This window comes from Peromyscus leucopus, chromosome 3, assembly GCF_004664715.2.
Source record: "Peromyscus leucopus breed LL Stock chromosome 3, UCI_PerLeu_2.1, whole genome shotgun sequence".
NCBI lineage: Eukaryota > Metazoa > Chordata > Mammalia > Rodentia > Cricetidae > Peromyscus > Peromyscus leucopus.
Genome location: NC_051065.1, coordinates 148038251 through 148060833, shown reverse-complemented (window position 1 = coordinate 148060833; position 22583 = coordinate 148038251). Strand labels below are relative to the sequence as shown.

At 47.2% G+C, this 22583-nt stretch overlaps 1 protein-coding gene across 1 annotated transcript in view; it reads right to left on the bottom strand.

Annotated features, from left to right (window-relative positions):
* Positions 1-22583, bottom strand: part of LOC114683490 (splicing factor U2AF 35 kDa subunit-like) — a gene marked incomplete at its 5' end in the record, with an annotated part of 65710 nt that overhangs the window by 1915 nt on the left and 41212 nt on the right. Inside the window, one exon of the mRNA XM_028857821.1 lies at positions 2015-2083. Coding sequence (XP_028713654.1) covers positions 2015-2083 — 69 coding nt within the window. The remainder of the gene's footprint in view (positions 1-2014; positions 2084-22583) is intronic.

The following is a 22583-nucleotide window of genomic DNA, read 5'->3' as shown; positions in this document are numbered from 1 at the left end:
AGGAGAAAAGGAAGTCACTCCACAGAGATAAGGAGAGAAGAAGGACAGAGAGGCCCTGGTTCCAGCCCCCTCTCAGGCTGCTCCACACTCACCCTACCAGTGGGTTACACAAGACACAAAAACACGGTTTTTAGATGCCAGCAGGATGGTTCTATGACTGAAAGCATTTGCCACACAAGCCTGAACACCTAAGTTCATTTCTCGGAACCCACACGTCCTCATTAGGTTTCCACTGCTGTGATAAACACTGTGACCAAAAACAGCCTTCACAGGAAAGGGCTTGTTTCATCTCACAGTTCTCAGGTCACACTCCATCACTGAGGGAAGTCAGGGCAGGAACTCCAGGCAGGGACCTGGAGGCAGGAACAGAAGCATTGGCCCAAGAGGAACACTGCTTACAGACTTGCTCTTCCTGGCTTGCTCAGTTTGATTTCTTATATACCCGAGGACCACCCGCCCAGGGATGGTACTACTACAGGAGGCCGGGCTCGTCCACACCAACCATCAACCAAGAAAATGTCTCACAGCTTGCCTACAGGCCAATCTGAGGCGGGCCTTTTCTCAAATGAAGTTCCTTCTTCCCAGATGACTCTAGCTTGTGTCAAGTTAAAAACTAACTGGTACACCATGTAAAAAGCCAGATACACACCGGGCGGTGGTGGCACACGCCTTCAATCCAAGCACTCAGGAGGCAGAGCCAGGCAGATCTCCGTGAGTTTGAAGCCAGCCTGGTCTACAGAGCAAGTTCCAGGACAGGCACCAAAGCTACACAGAGAAACCCTGTCTCGGGGGGCGGAGGGGGGGGGGAGCCAGATATAATGGTAATAGTGGTACATATCTATAATCCTAGTAGGAGTAGGCAGGATGGGAGGTGGAGACAGAGACAGAAGCAACCGGAAGCTCAAAGGCTGGAGAGGCCTGATACATACAGAACAGCAGAACCAAGAGAGAGGCTGCCTCCACCAGGTGGACAGAGAGTACCGACTCCTGAACGTTGTTCTCTGACCTCCACATGTGCACCTGTGCCCACAGACACACCAGTAACAAAACAACAACAACAAATTACAGTTAGGCTTGTGGAAGAAAGAGCTCCGCCCACTGTGTCCAGGCACAGGTTCCAGCCAAGGGACCCTGAGCAGAGCAGGCCCGATCGCGGGCAGTGGTCTCCCCAAACTTCGAAACTGCGCAGAGCCTTGTGTCTGCCCACTTAGCACCCTCGCCTCCCGCTGAAGCCCTGAGACTCTTTCTGAACAAAGTTTTCTTCTGTGGTTTGAATGAGAAATGCCCCCCGTCCCCCGTCCCCCGGCCGCGCCCCCCGCCCCCGCCGCCCCAGGTTCATGTGTTTGCGGATCTAGGAGTTGATACAAGGGGCCTGGCTGCTCCCCAGGTAGCATTTATCTCTTCAGCCTCCTGCCGGGGAAGAGAACAGGGCTTCAGACTGAGACCCAAGGGCCACTCCCAAGGTGAGGTGGGCAAGAGGCCCTGTGCGCCACTCCCCCCGCCCCCCATTACCCCTACCCCGGCCTTGCGTCTGGGCCTCTCAGATACTGAGAGTCGGCCTCAGGGGGTGATCAACTGGAACATTTCTCATTGTATATTCAGTACCTCACAGCCTCCTGAACTCAGTTTCTGGAGACAATCAACTCACCAGCGACCACTAAGCTCTTTGCAAGGTCCAAATCGTCCTAACTCACAGTTCATTCTCAGCCCCCGACCATCCAAATAACCCCGGCTGCCCCTTTACCTCCCAGAAGAGGGAAGGCCCTTCCTAGCCCAAGGGTGGGAACGTTGACGTAGGGCATAACCAAACACCTTTGCTTTGGATCGCTGTGTTCCTGAGAAAACGGAGGGAAGTCTGACACAGATGATGGGCTGGGCTCCCCGAGATCCCCTTTGCAGGCTTTTTTCCCAAGCGCCCCTGGGCCTGGCAAACCAGGTGCTCCATATGTACCAGGGATCCACTGTGACACCCCTCCACCCCCGGGACTGTGGCCTTGTTAGTGACTGAGTTTACCTTCCACAGACTTGGAGCTGCCACGCAGTGTTGGGGCAGACAGGAAGTTGGGGAGCTGGGAGAGGAAGCCTGTTGTACAGAGGAGGGTTAAACTGTCAAACCCGGACCTTTCATCCATCAATCCTTGAACCACGGTTGCCACCTAGTTAAAAATGAACCCAAGGAACAGCTGGAGCCTTAACTGGCCACAAAGCTACCGGGTAAACTGATGACGGTAAACATAATTAGCTGGTCCTTCCTGGCCCAAAGCTAACAAAAACTTCACGATGATAAGTTCAGTCAGCTATCTGCTATCTCAAATGCCCCTCCTGAGTTCGGGGCCAGCCTTAACTCCTGTAAAGTTAAACCCACAGTACTAGAATGCCGTTAATGATTTCTTCCTCAGTTGGCTCAAGGAGATGGAGCTCAGCTGAGGCTCACGCAGGCCGGCCCTGGCAGGACAGTTTTCTCGCCCTCCTCAGCAAAAGCTTCAGCAGAGACTGGAGGGAACTGGGTTTTTGTTCAGTTCTGACTGGCCAGCCTTGCCCTTTCCAGAGAGACGTTCTTTCCTCCTCTTGGTTTGATTTTATTAAAAGCTCCTCTAACCTTTCTTCTGGACTCTCTTTGGTCTTTTGTCTGAGACGGTTCTGTAGGGGAGGGGTCGCTGATCTTAGGTCACCTCATCTGAGGACCGAGCTGTCCACTAATGGTAGTACTTTCCACTGTGGGAACACCCAAACCCAGGCCTGACTATAAGCTCAGCATGACGGTTCCCCACTGCCCCACACAGCCTACACCCCACGCTACACATCTGTACCCTTGCATTGTGGACATCTGGCATAAGAACATCAAATAGGGCCGAACTTGGTGGCACATGCCTTTGATCCCAACAAAAAAAAGAACAAATGTTTCAGAAACTTGAGTCCAGCCACAGTGTCTCCATCTTGAAGGGACAGACACTTAAAAGGGTCTTGTTCAGAAACTTCCAGATTTTGAGGCTTGCAACCATTCTATCACCAGGAATGGACTGAAGAGTGACTCCCATTTTCCAGGAGTGGAAACAGGATGGACACAGGTGACTGAGGGTTGGAAGGCAGGCCTGCTCTCCTCGTCTGACCAAGTAACCACTCAGGCAGACAGAGGTGTGACTTACAGAACCCATGCCTCATGCGGTGTCCAATTCTATTCTCATGTGTATCTGCAAATGTGAAAATGAGGTACCACTGCACAGGCAGGGAGCTCAGATGGCCGGGAAGGCCTGTGGACCGCTGGCCCAGGCACACACTCATGGGTGGGAAGCGGACACTGCGGGCATCTTAGGGAGCTGGCCTTTGGTCTTGGATCTCCCACTACTTCAAGTCTGTATCCTCTCGGGGTGTTCCAGGCCCGAGCTGGTCTGCGTTTTGGTTCCCCTCTCCACTCCCCCGACTCTTGTCTTGGGCACAAAGCTGTTCTGATCTTCCATGCTGACTTCACTGTTCTTTCGTGAGTAATCCTCTGCTTCTCCCGAGGCTGTCCTGTCGTCCGTGGGCCTCGTTTCTCACTTCTCCACCCTCTACCGAATTCTCTAGGCTTATCTAGTTATCTTCAGATATGAAAGAGGAGTTAATAAGAAAATATAAAAAAGTGTGTGGCTATAGGACTGTTTGTTCATTTCTTTATGTCTATGAGTCCTTGCCTGGATGCATGTAAGTGTCCCCAACAAGTTCCTGGTACTCACAAAAGAGGACATTGGGTTTCTAGGAACTGGAGTTACAGGTGGTTATGGGTGCTTGGAACCGAGCCTGGGTCTTCTGCAAACACAACCAGTGGTCCTAACCACTGAGCCGTCTCTCCAGCCTCCTATCTGTTTGGGTGTTTCGTAGTTGTTATTTGTTTGTTTTATTTGAAAGGGAGTCTCACTGTATAATCCTGGCTGGCTGGCTTGCAACTCTCTATGTAGACCAGGCTAGACTTGAACTCACAGAGATCCACCTGTCACTGCCTTCCAAGTGCTGAGATTAAAGGCATGTGTTACCACAATGAGCTTAACTGATATAGAGAGAGGTTTTTTGTTTGTTTGTTTAGATTATAATATAAATACATTTCTTATTTCCTTTTCCTTCCTCCAAACTCTCCCATATACCCCTCTTTGCTATCTTTCAAATTCATGGCCTCCTTTTTCACCAACTGTTATTACATACACATATACATTCCTGAATATAACCTGCTCGGTCTGTATAATGTCACTTGTATGTATGTTTTCAGAGCTGACCATGTGGTATCGGAGAGTGCTCTTCCCTGGTGAAGACTGTTTCCCCTGTTCTCAGCTTTCCTCAGTTGCCTGCAGTTCTTTGTGTAGGGTTGAGGCCTTATGGGCATGTCCTCATCTACTTTGGCGTGTCTGTTGGTATCACCCTTGTTCAGTTCATACTTGGGCAGCCAAGTTGGTGAGATTTTATGGGTATAATTCTTTAGTTGTTTTATGTGATTTCTGTTCTACTGGATTTCTTTCTTTCTTTTTGAGATTTATTTATTTTATGCATGAGTGCTATGTACATGTATACCTTTATACCAGAAAAGGGCATCAGATCCCACTAGAGATGGTTGTGAGCCACCATGTGATTGCTGGGAATTGAACTCAGGATCTCTGGAAGATCAGCCAGTACTCTTAACCGCTGAGCCATCTCTCCAGCCCCCTCTATTAGATTTATGTGCAGTTAAATACTCAGTGGATTCTCATCTGTAGTGAGGAAGCCAGAAGGCTTTAAGTAAATTTCCTGCTCCTGAATTTATTTTTTCTTAGATTCTGTGTAAAGTATTATCCTTGAATTTAATATTTATATTTACTTAGAAGACAGAGTGTCTGAGTACAGGGAGATAAAATGAGCATCTGATAGCATCAAGGATGGATGAACACTCACAGACACACGGTGAGAAAGGCATTACGGGATGGAAACGCCCAAATCTGTCCGAATGGATCAGCTGCAGTCAGAGTCATTCTACAGTCCTCTTGGCTAAGTGAGAACAGTGTCCTGGTCACAGAGTATCATGAGGCTGTATGGCGTCAAAGGGAAGCTTCCCGCTTATCGCAAGTTTGAGAATTCCTTCAGACACACAGTCGCCAAACTCTGGACCTCCACTCACCCCCCAAGAGAGAGATGTAAGCAGAGTAATCTTATCTCAAGGAGCCCATTAAAGCCTGTGCTGATGAGACAGATGTTCAGACCGGAGGATGATGACCAGGCAAAGCTGAAAACTCACCAGCCTGGGTGTCCTGGAACCCTGACCTACCCAGGTGGGGGCTGCAGCACTGACCTAGCAGGTTTGAAGTCCTGGGTTCCATTCCCAACAACACACACACACACACACACACACACACACACACACACACACACGCAGAAACAACAAAACCAAATGAGATTTCATGGGGGAAGAAGCATTTTCAACGCCATCCACTGAGGTGTGTGAGGAATCCAAGCCAGGAGAAAAGATGCTTGCATGCTGCAGCACGTCCCGCTTGATCTCCCGTTTGTCTCCGTGTGTCTCCGTGTGTCCCCTAGCACCCCTCTGGCCCAGCCCGTTGGGTTTCTGCCCTTTCTCGTTTCTCACTCACTCTGTGTTGCGCTGTAAGCGATGGGCCACTCAGTTGACTATACAATGCAGCAGACGTGAGAAAAGCGATCCTAGATACAGCAGATCAAGACAGCAGCAGGAGCCCAGGGTGTCCCAGCATGAGGGAGGCAGAAGCAGGCAGACCTTTAAGAGTTGGAAATCTACCTGGTCTGCATCGTTAGAGCCCAGCCAGCCTGGGCTACATAGCCAGACTATGTGTTTTAGGTTTGTTTGGTTTGTCGTTTTGTTCCGTTCTGTTTTAAAGCACAACGATGGCAAATCTGAACCAAATGGGAGAACTGTATACAGACGGCCTCACCATAGGCGGCTTCCACGGGTCACATGACTTGCTGCCGTGCCTCCCTGCGGTGATGAACTCCATGCATCGGTTCCACTGTTCCTTTCATAGGTTACACTTTTTGGTCGTGGTATTTTATCGTGACAACAGGAAAGCAACCAATACAGTGAGTTTGAGGCACAGGTGAGCGAGCGTTGGCTAGGTCTGCCTTCAACGTAGAAATGGTGGATGTGTTAAAGCTGATGAAGTAGGATTTCCTTCGCCCCCCACCCCCGGGAGGGGGATTCAGATGAGTTGGGATCCCAGCCTAGGGAATGGCATGCCACCTACACACTCCCGTTGCCATGGTATTCTGCCTCAGCTCAGGTCCAACACAGTGATTCAGTCAGCCCTGCACTCTAAAACCATGAGCCAATGTGACTCTTTCCTTCTTCCCGATTATTTTTCTCGAGCATCTGCTCAGGGGCAACAAGCTAGCGCATAGACTCGGACATCTTTTTAAATCTTTTAAATTGTGTGTGGGGTGAGGGGGCATGTGCGCCTAGGTGCACACGTGGGAGTCTGTTCTCTCCTTCCAGCATGTTGTAGGGGTGGAATCCAAGCGGCCGGGCTTGGTAGCAGGTGTCGTCATCTCTCCAGCCCCTGACTTGAAGATTTTTTTTACAAACGTAAAAACCGTCCCAGGAAATCACACCTGGGTGCTGCTGAAGAAGACGTCTGTTAGTAACGCCGTGTGTGCGTTGCTGATTCATCCTACCATGAAAACCTATTGTAAGGGGAAAGAAAACTGGGAGTGTCGTTAATGCATCAGCCTAAAATATAAATCAGAGAGCAGCAAAGGCCACTTCCTCCTCGACCCTGGAGGAGTCCTGTAAGAAAGCCTCCCAACAGAGGGCGCTGTGACGAAGCTTTGCGCTGTCCCGGAGAAGGGCGGTGCGCCGTTCCGCGTCTCGGCAGCAGAGGGAGCCGTTGGGACAAGAACAAGTTCCTGGACGAAGATGGGGACGGGAGGGAAGCAGCAACTAGGTCACTCAGAATTTTCTGACTGATGGAAAAAATGATGCCAGCGCACTGTTCGTTTGAGGCCAGCTTGATCTACATAGCGAGTTCCAGGACAGCCAGTGTGACACAGCCAGACCCTTATTTTCGAAGAAGAGAGAAAAAGAGAAGAGTTGGGGCTTTACTGGAAACGTGACGAGTCACCTGCTGCTGCAGTTACTGTCAAGAATCTTCCCTCTCAGAAATTAAAAAGAGCCAGGCACGGTGGCTCATGCTCATAATCCGATTACTTAGGACGCGGGAAGTAGGAGAATCTCTGCAAGTTCGAGGTCAACTGAACGAAAGTGAAACCCTGCCACCACCACCCCGCGCCCCGCAAATATCCATCCATCCATATGCAGTTACTACAACAAACGGCTGTCCGTTTTCAGCTGCCACCTTTTGCCCGGTGCAACATCCGTTCGTCTTTTCTAACCCTGGGACCAAACAGAGAGGCCAATTCAGTGGTCAGTCAGGATAAAGGAACATTTCAGAAATCGCAGTGACAGACGAGATGATATAAGCTGAGAAAGTACATTCCACCCTAGCAGCAGGGGCTGGCAGTCAGGCCCGTTTCCCCGGGCACATTCTGCCGTACTTGATAGAGGAGAGCGGCCTCCGGTGTGGCCTGGGAAGGACCGGGAGAAGGAAGGGGCAAGGCTAACCGAGGGAACACTAAAACCCTCCTCCCCCTGCGGTCAAGCTAAGCATATTGGCTGCAGAGATGTCTCAGTGGTTAAGAGTGCTTGTTGCTCCTGCCCAGGACCCAGGTTCGGTTCCCAGCACCCACAGGGCGGCTCACAACCTTCTGTAACTCCAGTTCCCAAGGATAGAACATCCTCTTCCAGCCTCCAGTCACCAGGTGTGCTCATGGTACACACACACATATATGCAGGCAAAACATGAGTACACATAAAATAATAAATAAATACGGGCTGGAGAGATGGCTCAGTGGTTAAGGGCATTGGTTGCTCTTCTGTCCTGAGTTCAATTCCCAGCACCCACAGGGTGACTCACAACCATCTCTAGTGGGATCTGATGCCCTCTTCTGGCATAAAGTTGTCCGTGCAGATAGAGCACTCATCCATAAAATAAATAAATCTTTAATAAATAAATAAATATTTAGAAAGTCCTTTTAACTTTTTTATTTTTATTTTTATTATTCTTTTTTAATTTTTATTTTATTGTTTTTTTTTTTGAGACAGGGTTTCTCTGGCTGTCTTGGATCTTGGTTTGTTGACCAGGCTGGCCTCAAACTCACAGAGATCTGCCTGCCTCTGCCTCCTGAATGCTGGGATTAAAGGCATGTCCCAGCTGCATTTTTTAAAATTCTGATACAAGGGCTCACTTTGTAGCCCAGGCTTGCCTGCCTTGAACTCCAAATGTAGCCCAGGATAGCCCCTTTCTGTCAGTCTGCCTCTACTCCCTGAGTACAACACAACCTTTTAGAATCTACAGTAAATGTTGAAACCTCAGAACCTAAGCAATCGTGATGTTTATCTGTGATGGACTGGGTTGATTTCAGTTTTTGCTGTAGTGAGTAAGTCAACAGTGAACACGGGGTGCAAACGTCTCTGTGGTAGGGTATGGAGTTCTCTGGGTATACCCCAGCAGTGAAGTAGCCTGGTCATACGGTAGTTCTGTTGTTGGTGATTTCACAATGGCTGTATTCACTTGCACCACCATCAATAGTGACTAAGATCCCCCCTTTTTTTTAGACATGGTCTCTCCACATAGTCTTGGCTGTACTGGAACTCACTCTGTAGACCGGGCTGACCTCAAACAGAGATCCACTTGCCTCTGCGCACCGCCACCCCCCCCCCACACACACACACAAGTCCTGGGATTAAAGGCCTGCGCCACCACACTTGGGTTAGGACGGCTTTTTCTTTTCGCCTTCTCCAACATCTTTTGTCAGATTCGTGGACAGCAGCCGCTCTGACTGGGGTGAGGTGGTATATCACAATAGTTTTAATGTGCATTTCCCTGATGACTAGCGATATTGAAGAGTTAAAAATAGCTATTGGCCATTCATGTTTCTTTCTTTCTTTCTTTTTTTTTCTTTCTTTCTTTTTTTGAAACTGCCTATTCAGTTCATTTGCCCATTGGCTGACTGGTAATTTCATTTCCTTGGAATTTAATTTCTGCAATTCTTTATGAATTCTGGATACCAGCCCCTCGTCTGAGGTGTTGCTGGCAGATTTCCTCCCATTCTGTGGGCTTCCTGTTAATTCTGTTGATTGTTTCCTCTGCTAGATAGAAACTTACGTTCCGTGTACTCCCCCGTGTCGATACTTGGAGCTCTTAGTCTGTCAGGGTGGCCCCGAACTTGCTTTGATCCTCCTGCTTTTCTTCTGGAGTCTGGGATGACAGGAGTACATCACTTCACAGGGCTGGGATTTTCTTCTTAAATTTTTGTTAGTGTGGAATTTAACTCCCCAGTCGTGCTCTGTCGATGCAGCGGCAGCCCCTATGATCAATTGAATCAGTTTCGAAATCACACCTCCCAAAGACATCCGCGCTACCATCACCTTGAGGGTGAGGATTTCATCAGATGAGCTTTGAGAGCAACCAAACATTCCAGCCATAACAAGTGTTATGGAAGGCAAAGGAAAACCTGAGGTTTTAATATTTAGGAGGTCAAAGCAGGACGATCACAAGTTCAAGTCTAGCCTGGGCAACTTATCGAGAGCCTGAAAAAGAAAAAAGAAAGAAGTCAAGAGGTAAGGAGTGGCACTTGAGAGACAGAGCGGATGGATCTCTGTGAGTTCAAGACCAGCTTGGTCTACATAGAGAGTTCCAGGTCAGCAAGGGTTACATAGTGAGATTCTGTCTCAACAAAAAAAAAAAAAAAAAAAAAAAAAAAAAAGTAAAGAAAATAAGATATATAAGGTGGCCATATTAAATATAGCAACATTCTTCAATTGGTAAACTTTTTCATTTATATGGTTATAATAAATAAATTAGTATTTTGTGTATTATAAAGAACTAAGGGCATACAATCTCTGCAGCCCCAAAAATATGCCTGAAGACAGCTTTTATAGGTTTGTTTAATAAAAATGAAATTTTATAGTAAGGCATCATTCATCTCCTGTGCTCCACTTAGGGTATGACAGCAATGTTTATTATTTCAGGCCTAATGAGGATTAATTAGTAATGTCTTAATGGTTCTGATGGGAAGCACATTGGTCAGGAGGTTTTCTGGGAAGATAAATGAAACCATGAGAAGAAAGGCAAAAATCCACCTCGTCTGGCTCAGCCTTCTCAAGCGCTGGGTGGGTGGCTTGGTGACAGAGAGCTTGCCTGGCTTTCTCCAGGCCCTGGTTAATGCCCAGGACTGCAGATTCCTTCTCCAGGAGACACAGGCATGTCTTGAGTCCTGGGTATACTACACTTGAGTGTTTTATTTTGTTTAACACAGTCTCGTGTAGTCCAGGCTGGCTTGTGATCCTCTTCCTTGGCCTCCCACGTACTGTGATTCCAAGCCTGCCCCACCACGCCCAGCCACACCGTATATATTCTTCAGTCTGTACCGTACACACGGTGGTCAGGGGTGACTGGGGAAGGGGCTGCAGTCCGATTCAACAACAACAAAAAAGGAGAAAAACAGATGTCCAGGAAGAGCTCCCTGTACTTGGAAAAGTCAACACACTCTTGCCTCCTTGCACCTAAGAGCCTAATGTTTTAAATACTCTATTATCACCACCTCCACTGGAATTTTCCAGGGAGTCTCTGACAGCTCGCTCTGGAATGCTGCCTTGTGAACAGAACAAGTCTCCCTTGCTTCCCTTTCTCAAGAGTTTCTCCTTCTTCCCACTCAGAGTTTCTGAGCTCACGGTCACTGACTTAACCACCAATCTATCTTGACAAGACTAGGAAACTTGTCGGACAAGGCTGAGTGGTAGGAGGCTAGCCCAGCACTCCTGAGACCCTGGGTTCCCTCTCCAGCACCACACATAACGAAAACTCCTACTGAGTGGAGATCCAGGAGGAGAGACGGGATTCCAGAGGGAGAAAAGATGAGATTCCAGCAGCAGTCCTGAGGGCAGAACTGTCATCTCTGAGCAAACGTGACAGCTGGACTATCTTCCGGGCAGCCTGGAAGTGATCCTTCTCTTGGGCGGTGTGTTTGGAGTGCGGAAGAAATGACATCTTAGGAGACATGGGACTTGTGCTGAGGAAGTTTCCTTCCTCTTGTTTTTATTTTATTTATTTGTTTATGTTTTGTTTCTCCATACAGGGTTTCTCGGGGTATCCCTGACTGTTCTGGAACTCAAGCTTAGAACCAGGCTGGCCTTGAATTCCGAGGTCCTCCTGCCTCTGCCTCCTGAGTGCTGGGATCAAAGCCACCAACTGCCCAACCAGAGTTCCCTTTGAGATGCAATGTGTTTGTGCACAGGCTATCCATAGAAACGGGGGATGCCAGGCAAGGTCTCTACCTCGGCATCACACCCTGCCTGTCAGGCCTGTTCTGTAGGGCCACTTCCAGTAATTTCTCCCTTTTTGAACAAGCCACAACTACAAAGAGCGAGTTTCCTGTGTAAGGGAAACAGTCAAGCTTATACAATATTGAAGAATTATCCTCTATCATCCTTCTGAAATAGGAAAAGAGGTTTAAAGCCAGCCTGTGCTACACAAGACCCTTTCCATAGGGAAAGAAAGAAGAAACATATTTCCAGAATGTGGTTCCTTAGAGGTCTGAGTCATTCCAGCAGAACTGCTGCTCAAAACTAATGAATTGTTCCTCTCATCAAATGTATTAATTAATTTTTAATTAATCCCAGCTGGAGTTTCCTGTCGGTGAGTCACCTGGTGCGGATGCTGGGAACTGAACGTGGGTCCTCTGTAAGAGCAGCGTGTGTGCATGCACTTACCCTCCCTCTGAGCCATCTCCCCGGCTCTGTGTCAAGTTTTTAACATAATATCTGGTGATCAGCTGAAAATAATTAGACAGTAACAAGACAGGATCTGAGTCCAGCAATGGCTTAGTGGGTAAAGAAAGACTCTTGAGCCGAGCGGTGGTGGCGCACGCCTTTAATCCCAGCATGCAGGAGGCAGAGGCAGGTGGATCTCTGTGAGTTCGAGGCCAGCCTGGCCTGTGAAGCCTTGGATTCCCATCTCCACACCATATAAGCTAGGAACAATGGCACAGACCAGGCACGACAGCACAGACCAGGCATGGTGGCACAGACCAGGCATGGTGGCACAGACCAGACGACAGCACAGACCAGGCATGGTGGCACAGACCAGGCACGACAGCACAGACCAGGCATGGTGGCACACGCCTGTGCTCCCAGCATTCTGGAGGAGATGGATACAAGAGGATCAGAGTTTAAGGTCATCCTCAGCTGCATAATGAATTAGAGGCCAGCCTGGGATACTTAAGATCCTGTATAAAACAATTCATTAATCAATCAATCAGTCAGTCTAGGCTCAGATTTAGCTACCTATAAATAACTAAGACATTCCAGGTTATAACCACAAGGATGAAATTTTTGTGCAGAGGACACAGACTCATGCTAACTCTCCCTTTGAGATGTATCACCTGCCCCCTTCCACCAGCAGACTACAAGCTAAGCACCCTTGAGGTTCACTATGGGTCTTGAGTCCCTGCAAGTGTCTGCCTGAACCACTAGCCTTTTTTGGGATAATTGAGATTGAAGTGACTATAACCCCTAGGTATGAGCCAATATGGAGGCAGGCACGCACTTGGGAGCCTGAGACAGAAGGATAACTTCAGTCCAGCAGTTCAAGGCCATCCTGGACAGCACAGTCAGACTCCTCTCAAAAATGAGAGGGGGATGGGGATGGGATCCAAATGGGGCCAGCTATCAACTATCCCTATGAAAGCTTCTGAGACTACTTAACACCCCCATTTCTCCTGAGAAAACTCCCCCAAACCTACAATCTCTGCTGCCTGTATCCCTTCCAAGAATGCACCCACACCTGCCCAGAATGAACTCGGTGACTCAGTGGTCCCAGAGGCTCTTGTTCTCATCATTGAAAGAACTCAAAGGCAGACGAATTGGGAGACAGGCAGAATCCATTTCCCGAAACAAATGCAAAAGTCACTGTCCAAAGGGGAGGCTCTGACTAAGTAGCAAAGTGCCTGCACTCTCTGGGCAGGACGTAGGGGTTGGAGGGAGATGTTCTCGTCTATGCACATAATCATGGAATTGTGGGATTGGGGGAAAAGTCACAGGAACTCAGGGAGGACTGGTAGTGTAACACGTGGGCATAAAACCACACTGCTAATGAGATGTTAACAGAACCCCTGGCTGAACTTCACGAGCTGGGAGTTCCCTGCAGAGCACCGATGAATCCAATGGCAGAACCTGTGTCTGGAGAAGGCCCTGACCAGGCAAGTTAAATTGGTTACCTCATTGTTTCTGTTCACTGCCCATGCATGTCACTTTCAGGCTTGTCGTGGGACATTTGATCACACTATGAATCCCGAGATTGCATTATTTAAATAAAATCAACCATAGGTCAAGAAGCCGAGCAAGCAGCCAGCTGACTGGAAGTAACCATAGGAAAAGTCGGGAGGTCGGAGAGAGAGGAACAGGAAGTAGAAAGGAGGAGCATGGGATTGGATGAGTTTTCTTTCAGACAACGTGGGAGGAAGCTTCCTTTCTGGAACAACAGCAGAAAGTTAGTTGGTGCATTCTCTGCCTCTCTGCGCTAGCAGGTTTCACCCCAGCATCTGGCTCAAGTCGTTGGTAAAATAAAAAGATAGAGACTTAGTCCAACGTTCGCCTCCCTGCGTGGAGGAGGCTGAGGCAGCTGCAGAGGCAGGGGTAGGTTCAGGGGCAGCCGCTGGGCAGCAGACAAAACAGCACAGTCCAAGGTACCACGTGTCCCTCTCAGGACCAGATCCAGGGCCTCTGGCCCCAAGACGGCTCTTGGAGCTCTTCCGGGGGCAGTTCTGGCAGCCTTTCAGAGCTGTGGAGTTTGGGGTCATGAGGCTGCCTGCCCCCGCCTTCCAGCCTTACCCAGGGAAATGGAGCAATGCTCAGGAGAAGGCGTCAGCTGCGGCGGCTTTTGGGGTGGGAGTCGGAGGTAGGGAGAGCAGACCGGATGTCAGGGCGCCTGGACTTCAGTGACTTCCTCAGTGGTGGGCCAGCCCTACGTTCTGACCTCATATGAAACTTCAAATGACAGTTCTCTTCAACTTGCCAATAACAACAAAAACAAAATATCAACAGAACTAAAAACTAGAACACAAGACTAGTACTGAAGAATACAATTGAAAACTGATTATATGTGAGCCAATGAGACAGTTCAGTGGGTCAAGGGGAAAAGGCCACCAAGCCTGACATCCTGAGTTCAGTCTAGGCCACCTGCATGGTGCAAGTGACTCCCTAAATTGTCGGACTCTGATAGGTGTGTTCCCTGCACATCACACACACACACACACACACACACACACACACACACACACAATTAAGCTGTTGTTTATTTATACATTTTATGTATGTGAGTATTTTGTCTGCAAGTGTGCCGACCACCAGAAGGGGGCATCAGATCCCATGAGACTACAGTTACAGATGGCTGTCAGCCCGCATGGGGTGCTGGGAATTGAATTCAGAAGCCCTGGAAGAGCAGCCAGGCTTCTTAGCCACTGAACTCTCTCTCCAGCACCTCATTAAAGCCCTTTAGATGGGGTTTGGACTAAATGTGCTAAGCCAGCTGTTGGGTGGGAAGCTTGAGATCAGCAAAGACTACAGGTCAGATCCTATCTGGAGACAGAACATGAGGTGGTTGGACAAATACAGGATGTGAATTCGACTGGAGGACCGGGCATGGTGTGTGAGGACACGTGTCATCTCAGTACTCTGCCAGCTGAGGCAGGAGGACCACGGGTTCTAGAGGCCAGTCTGAGCTGCACTGTGGGACCCTGTCTCCAAAAAGTAAAAAGGGAGAGGAAAGAGGAGGAGGAGGAGAGAAAACACACAGGGGAGGGAAGCTGGAGATTGGAGGGGAAGTGTGTGACCCCCTGGAGGCCTCTGAGATGTGATGTGAGTGGTGTGCCCAAATCATGGAGCATTATTGTCCATTATTACTCAGCGGCAGCAGCTATTTCTGGGGATGCAATGACTCTGATGGGAGACCTTTGCCCACACCAATTTTTCATGATCGTTCAAAGCCTTTCACAGATAGTGTGACACAACTCTAATGGTGGGTTTTGGGAACTTCCCAGAAACAGTAAGAAGAAACAGTGCAGATGATTAGGCTATTAAGAATGCTTTTCTCGTGGGGGGCAGTGGGGGTGCACTCCTTTAATCCCAGCATTCGGGAGACGGAATCTCTGAGCTTGAGGCCAGTTTGGTCTAAAAATCGAGTTCCAGGAAAAGCAGGGTTACATAGAGAAACCCTGTCTTAAAAAGCCAAACAAACAAAAAGAATGTTATTCTTTTTTTTTTTTTAAGTTGACAGGGTTTTGGGGGGGGTTTTGTTTGTTTGTTTGGTTGGTTTTTCCAGACAGGGTTTCTCTGTGCAGCTTTGTGCCTTTCCTGGATCTCGCTCTGTAGACCAGGCTGGCCTTGAACTCACAGAGATCTGCCTGCCTCTGCCTCTGAGTGCTGGGATTAAAGGCATCCACCACCACCGCCTGGCTCTCAAGTTGACAGTTTTTAAAATTAACTTATTTTTTACGTATATGAGGGCTCTCTCATCATGCATGACTTTATGCCAGAAGAAGGCCACGGATCCCACTATAGACGGTTGTGAGCCACCATGTGGTTGCTAGGTGTTGAACCCAGGTCCTCTGGAAGAGCAGCCAGCATTCTTAACTGCTGAGCCGTCTCTCCAGCCCCCTCTTTATTCTTTTCTGAGACAGGGTCTCACTATGTAGCTCTGGCTGTCCTGGAACTCACAGAGATCCACCCACCTCTGCCTTCAGAGTGCTGGGTTCAGTTCCAGGATAGCCAGAGCTGCCTCCAAAATATAATAATAATAATAATAATAATAATAATAATAATAATAATAGGGCTGATGAGAAGGGTTATCAGGAAGGGGTGCTTGCCAGCAGTCCTGATGAGTGATGTTCAATCTTCAGAACCTACATGGAGGAGAGAAACAAATCTGAAAGTTGTCTCTGATTCCATATATACACTATAGAGTACTCGTGTGTGTGTGTGTGTGTGTGTGTGTGTGTGTGTGTGTGTGTGTATACACGCAAATTCAGAACCCAGGAAGTGGAAGCAGAAGAAGAGTTACTTCGGCTATCAGCAAGTTTGAGGTCAGCATGGAGTATATGAAACTCTGTCTCAAGACAAACAAATACGAAGTTAAGACGACTCATCTGTATGAAAATGTCATAATGACACACATCCCTACATTTGATAACTAAAAATAAGTTTTTTTAAGTTTATTTATTCTGCTGGGCCATGGTGGTGCATGCCTTTAATCCCAGCACTCAGGAGGCAGAGGCAGAGGCAGGCAGATCTCTGTGAGTTCAAGGCTAGCCTGGTCTACAAAGTGAGTTCCAAGACAGCCAGGACTGTTTCACAGAGAAACCCTGTCTTTAAAAAAAAAAAAATTATTCTTATTTTATGTGCACTGGTGTTTTGCATACATATATGTCTGTATGAAGGTGTCAGATCCAGTGGAACTGAGTTACAGACAGTTGGGAGCTGCCATGTGGGTGCTGGGAATTGAATCCAGGTCCTCTGGAAGAGCAGCCAGAACTCTCAACTGTTAAACCATCTCTCCAGCCCCTAATACATTTTTTAAATTAAGAAATATTCATGCAGAAATTTTGTCTCCAACTCAGAATCACCTGATGCCCCATAACAGTGGCTGACCTTTCTAAGAACCTAATGCCAACCTTAGCACATGTACATCACTTCTCACCCCTGCAGTCTCTGTATCAATGGCACTTTCTACCTCCTTTACAGACTGCTCCCATCAGCCTCAGAACCTTCCTAGCCTGGTGGTGGTGGCACATACCTTTGATCCCAGCACTTGGGAGGCAGAAGCAGGCAAATATCTGCCTTTGGGGCCAGCCTGGTCTACAAAGCGAGTTCCAAGATGGCCAAGGCTAAACAGAAAAACCCTGTCTTGAAAAACCAAAATAACAAAAACAAAAAACCCTAATCTGATTATTCTAATGCCTCCCACTCTAAATAAGCCTTCCCTTTAAATTATTCTCACTATCCAACACAAGTCTCTGATTCTCTTTGTAGTAAATGCCTCACAGATATTTTTCACTGATTTGAAGTTCTCATGCAAACTTTCCAGGCTAGGCAGTTTTCCACATGACCAACACAGGCTTCTATCGCCTATGCCAATAATTTCTAGGAATTCCAAACAAGATTGAATTTGCTTTGAACTTTAGTTTACCAGACTGAAATAAGCATAAATTCTATCCATCCATCAAAAGAAAGAAATTATAGTTCACAGCCCCAGGGAACTGCATAGATATGAGGGGTGCTCTGCTTTAATCTGTAGTTGATCCACATCCAGGGAGTGTTTCAGTGTCTCAAAAGCTTCAAGAATATATTTTAAGGGATCAGGTGTGGTGGTGAGTGACTTTAATCCCAGCACTGTAGAGGCAGAAGTAGATGGACCTCTATGAGTTCCAGCATACTAGGGCTATGTAGAGATATGGAGAGAGACCCTGTCTCAAACAGACAAACAAATCTGTTAGTTGCTCACCATTAATCCCACCAAAGGAGAGTAACGACCATTACCCATTTTTTGGTATGAGTGTTTTGTGTGCATGTCTGCCTGCAGGCCAGAAGAGGGCATCAGATCCCACTATGGATGGTTGTGAGCCACCGTGTGGTTGCTGGGAATTGAACTCAGGGCCTCTGGAAGAGCAGCCCGTGCTCTTGACTGCTGAGCCATCTCTCCAGCCACCCAAATTCTTTTGATCAAATTAAGTATGCTTTATTTTCTGTTAGACCAGGCTGTCTCTCTAAAGCAGGGTTTTTGAAAATAGCTTGAACACAGAGGACAGTGGGGTTTATATAGCTAAAATAAAACAAAACAAAACGAAAACAAAAACAAAACCTGCAAGACTAGGGGATTTCTTTGATTATGTTGGAACTTGGCAGAACATCTTATCAAGGTGGAGGTCAGGATACAGGATGAGGAACCTGTCAAATTCCAGAACACGGGTCAAGACCTGGTCAAACCCAAGTTTTATAGAAAACAGGAATGAATTTATTTTGACCTTGTAACAAGGTGCTTTTAATCTGAAAATGGAGTCAGGTGGTCCACCGCTCACATGAACACAGGACCCTCCCGGTCGGTCACCTCCAGCTGTTCGAACTGCTGAGGACCCCTGTGAATTTTGACGCCATGGGTCTTCTGTTTTGGTCAAATGTCACTGCCTTGCCCCAACTCACCCAGACAGGGTCTCTCCATTATGTAGCTTGAGGTGCCGTGGGACTCCACAGGTAGACCAAGCTGGCTTTAAACTTAGAGATCCACCTGCCTCAGTCTCCAAGGTGCTGGGATTAAAAGTGTGCACCACCACATCAGGCCCGCTTGGATCTTTTAAATAACGAACATACCATCAGCTTGGAGAGCCCTGGGGACCCTTTGCTGAGCAGCAACTTACACTGTTATTCTCTACTGTTGCCGTCCACCGTTGCTCCAGCTGTCCTCACACTTCCTCTTGCTGACCGTCACTTCTTCGATCTCAGTATTCATTGTGTGCATCCCGCCTTCTATTGCTTCCCCGCCTTTGTTAGCATTTGAAGAAGCAGTGCTGGCCGTGAGCCCTTCGAGGGAACTGCTGAGGCTGACCCAGATCACAGCGGTAATGGCTTCCGAGGTCAGGACAGTTTTTTTCTGAGCCCCAGGTAAATCTGTCATCTATTGGAGCCATATTTGTAGATGAAATATTAGTGGACTTTCGCTCCATTGTGTTCTTTCGTTTGTTTTTCAAGACAGGGTTCACCCCAGTGAGACACCTGACAGTCGAGGCAGTGCTCTGTGCTAAGGCGCCTGTGGCTAGACTGCCCTCTAGAGGATCAACATGTCAATGCCAGCCACACCGGGGTGCACAGGACGCGGATATTTCTGCATTGCAGCTGGTGTAACTGTTTCCCATGGGAGGTCAAAGACTGAAAGTCCAAACCTTGGTGCTGCCAGCTACTGTCCAGTGTCCGGAAGGTGTCCGGGGAGGAAGCGGCACAGAGCTTCACCTGCCCTGCCTGGTCCCACATTTTTTTAGTGACATGTATTTCTTCTCAGGCTTCTTGTTACATGATACTACTCGGAAGGATTTTGATTGGAGGGGTTGGTGGAGAGTTTGGGAGGGGGTGCATTTTGGGTCTCTTGTTGGTTGCTTTTAGAAGGATTTGGTTGTTGTTTAAACTTGCCGTGTATCCGAGGCTCCCTGAAACTTCACCCCCCCCCCCATAATACTTTTACTGATTACTTGAGAATTTCACACAATGCACCCCGATCACACTTGCTTCCTTTCCTCCCAGGTCCACCCTCCCACCCTTTCACACACACACCCAAAAAAACGAAGAAGAAAAAAATACAAAGTCCAGTTTTTGTTGCCCATACACTCATCGGAGCATGCCCAAACCCCCAGTAGCCAGCCCCTTACAAATAACTGAGTAGCCCCCCAGACCCCCACCCCACCTTCCAGAAGCCATCAACTGTCCAGAGCTACACTTTTGCATACCTATCACAGTTCGGGGTTTGCTTTTGTTTTTTGAGACAGGATTTCTCGGCATAGTCCTTGCTGTCCTGGAACTCGCTCTGTAGACCAGGCTGGCCTCGAACTCTGCCTCCTGAGTGCTGGGATTAAAGGCCTGCACCACCCCCACCACCCGTCCACCCCTACCGCCCCTCTACTCCCACCCCTCATCCTCCCCGCATGGCCTCCCTATCATAGTTTTTAAGGACGGTCTTCAATAGTTCTCATCCCCCTGCCTCCACCTCCCAAAGTGCTGGGATTACAGGCTTGAGCCACCACACTTGGGTGCCATCCAGGCCTTTGATGTAAACACCACAAACTTCACGACTTCATCTGTGACTCCAACACCCACGAGCACTTGTCGAAGGCTTGGCAGTTTGCAGAACGCCCGGGGCCAGGCCTTTGTGAGTGGGAAGGACTTCGGCACGACTTGGAAAGCAGTGCGCGCAGAGCTTCTCCAGCAGCGAAGCGTGCAGGGCCAGGACTGTGAGTTACGGTGTAGCTGAATCCTCCGGGCACCAGAGCCCAGGACACTGCCGAAACACCGCCCGAGCGGGGCTGGTGGGCCCTTGTAAATCTGTGTCTCACGCTGTTCCATTGCATCTCGAATTTTAGTTCTGGCTGGGGATGTAGCTCAGCTCCTAGAGTGCTTGCCAGGCTTGCGAGATCCCTGGGTTCCATCCCAGCACTGTGTAAACCAAGTGTGGAGGTGCAGCCTGTAAACCAAGCCTGAAGGGAGGAGAGGAAATAGGAAACTCTATACAAGGAGTTCAAAGCTAACTTGAGCTACATAAGACCCTGTCTAAAAAAAAAAAATCTGGGTTTGGTGGCTCACACCTTTAATACCAGCACACGATAAAGGAATGTAGGAGGATCTCCGTGAGTTCGAAGCCAGCCTGATCTGTATTGCCAGTTGCAGGCCAGCCAAGACTATATACAGATACTGTCTCAAAAGGAAGTGGTGGCACGCAGAGTGAGTTTCAGGGCAGCCAGGGCTACATACAGAGACCCTGTCTTGGGCGGGGAGAGGGGGCGGGGAGGGGCGGGGGCGGGGCCGGGAGGAAGTTCCTCCTGTTGAAAAAAATCCTGTCTTGGCATGAGCTGTCCATATCCCAGTCATTCTTCAGTATTGGTACAAGTGTGCGTGCGCTTTTGTGTGTGTGTGTTTTGTGATTGTTTGGTTTTCAGTTTTTTTAAGTGATCTCATAATTTCTTAAATTCAAGAAGTATGGAAGGCTGTCCTTGGACCCCTGATCCTTTTCTGCTACACCTCTTAAATTCTGGGATTGCAGGTAGAATTGGACTCTATGTCTTTAGTTTTTTGTTTTTTTTTTTTTTTGTGTGTGTGTGTGTGTGTGTGAAGGCTAAGGAATCTGAAGAACACTGGACAAATGAGACAACTGAAGAAAAAGGACAAATCATCTGTCCCAGGAAAAAGAGTAAAAAAATGGCCTATTGGTATATCATCTATAAAATTTCATAAGTCTTCCTAAATGTTTGTTTCTGCTCTTCTCTAAAGAAATTTAACACTATTGGTCTTCTTGTAGTCCCAGTTCTATTAAAATTTAAAGCTGACTTTGGAGTTGGAGAATGGCTCTCTCCTTCTTTAAACTCAAGCATGTTGTTAAAAGGAAAATGCAAACTCCCTATATCATGCCAGAAAAAAGAGCCATCTTCTGCTATGGGACAGGAGAAAACCAAATTAATTAAGGACTATTCTATTACTAATCTCAACTCTTTGATTCTATTCTGATTCTTTAAACTTTTCTTAAAGTATGAATTTTATATCAAAATTTACAAGATTAATATATATATATATACATTTTAAACTTTGTTAAGATATTAGTGGTCATATAGAGTACTAATTCTAGATAAAAGGCTTCAATTAGCTGCCTATACATGTCTTTGTGTTTGAGTCTCATCAGTTTTCTGCAGGAAATCACGGCCAGGCCTAACATCAACTGAAGTCTCCAGAAAGATGGGGCCCCACAACAACAATAATTCCATGTGGACAATAATAATATCACTAAGCTGACAAACATCATCTACAGATCAGCTTTGGACTACAAAGTGCTCAGAGCAATTTTGAGAGGGCTAGTTGAGATGATCCAGTTTCAAAGACTATTTGAATAAGGACGAGATAAACCCTGAACTTTGGCATTATGCTCAGACTGGATAACAAAGGATATAGCTACCTTTCCTAGAATTTGACAATTAGCACAAAATTTTTCTTTTCAGAATAAAGATACCTTCGCCCATACCCAGCAGGAAGTAATTTTAAGAATTCGACGCCCACATTCCCAAAGAGGTGGTGTGGGGCGCGTGGTTTTTTGGTCTTTTAATGGGTTTTGGTCTGGGATAATTTTCATTGTTTAGGAGGGTTGGTTACAAGTTATCAAGGGTGAAGAAAAGGGCTAAGCAAAGGAAATTAGATTTAAAGTTCTTGTTTAAAAACAAAAAAAAAAAAGACAATGACTAGTTTTAAATACTTTACATTGGATTGGATTGTTTTATATACAAATTATATATATTGAGATTGATATTGCTAGACAATGCCACACATATATTTCTAATCTTGTTCAAGATATTGTACTTATAAAGTTCATTTAACAATGTAATGCAATTTGCTGATCCTTGAATGTTATTATTACCAACTATTAGGATATAAAGAAATGAAAGTTAGTAGTTAGACATTAGAATAGAACTTGTAGTCATATTAGGTATGTTTTCAAGATTGAGCAGAGATGTTTTAGACAGGTCATCTTCAAACCCTTCAGAGATCTACAGAATATGGCATTTAAAATGTTTTAATAACTTAGAAAATTTTTCCTTTTTGTTATGACTATGAGACATGTCGGCTCCTGGCAGTACCAATCTACTTCAGAGAAAATATGGGCATTGAAGAAACTGCAAATGGAGTTAACTTTCATTGTGGCAAAAGTTAGCCACTGGACAACAAAGTATCCTCGAATCAACTGCTGACAAACAGGACAGAC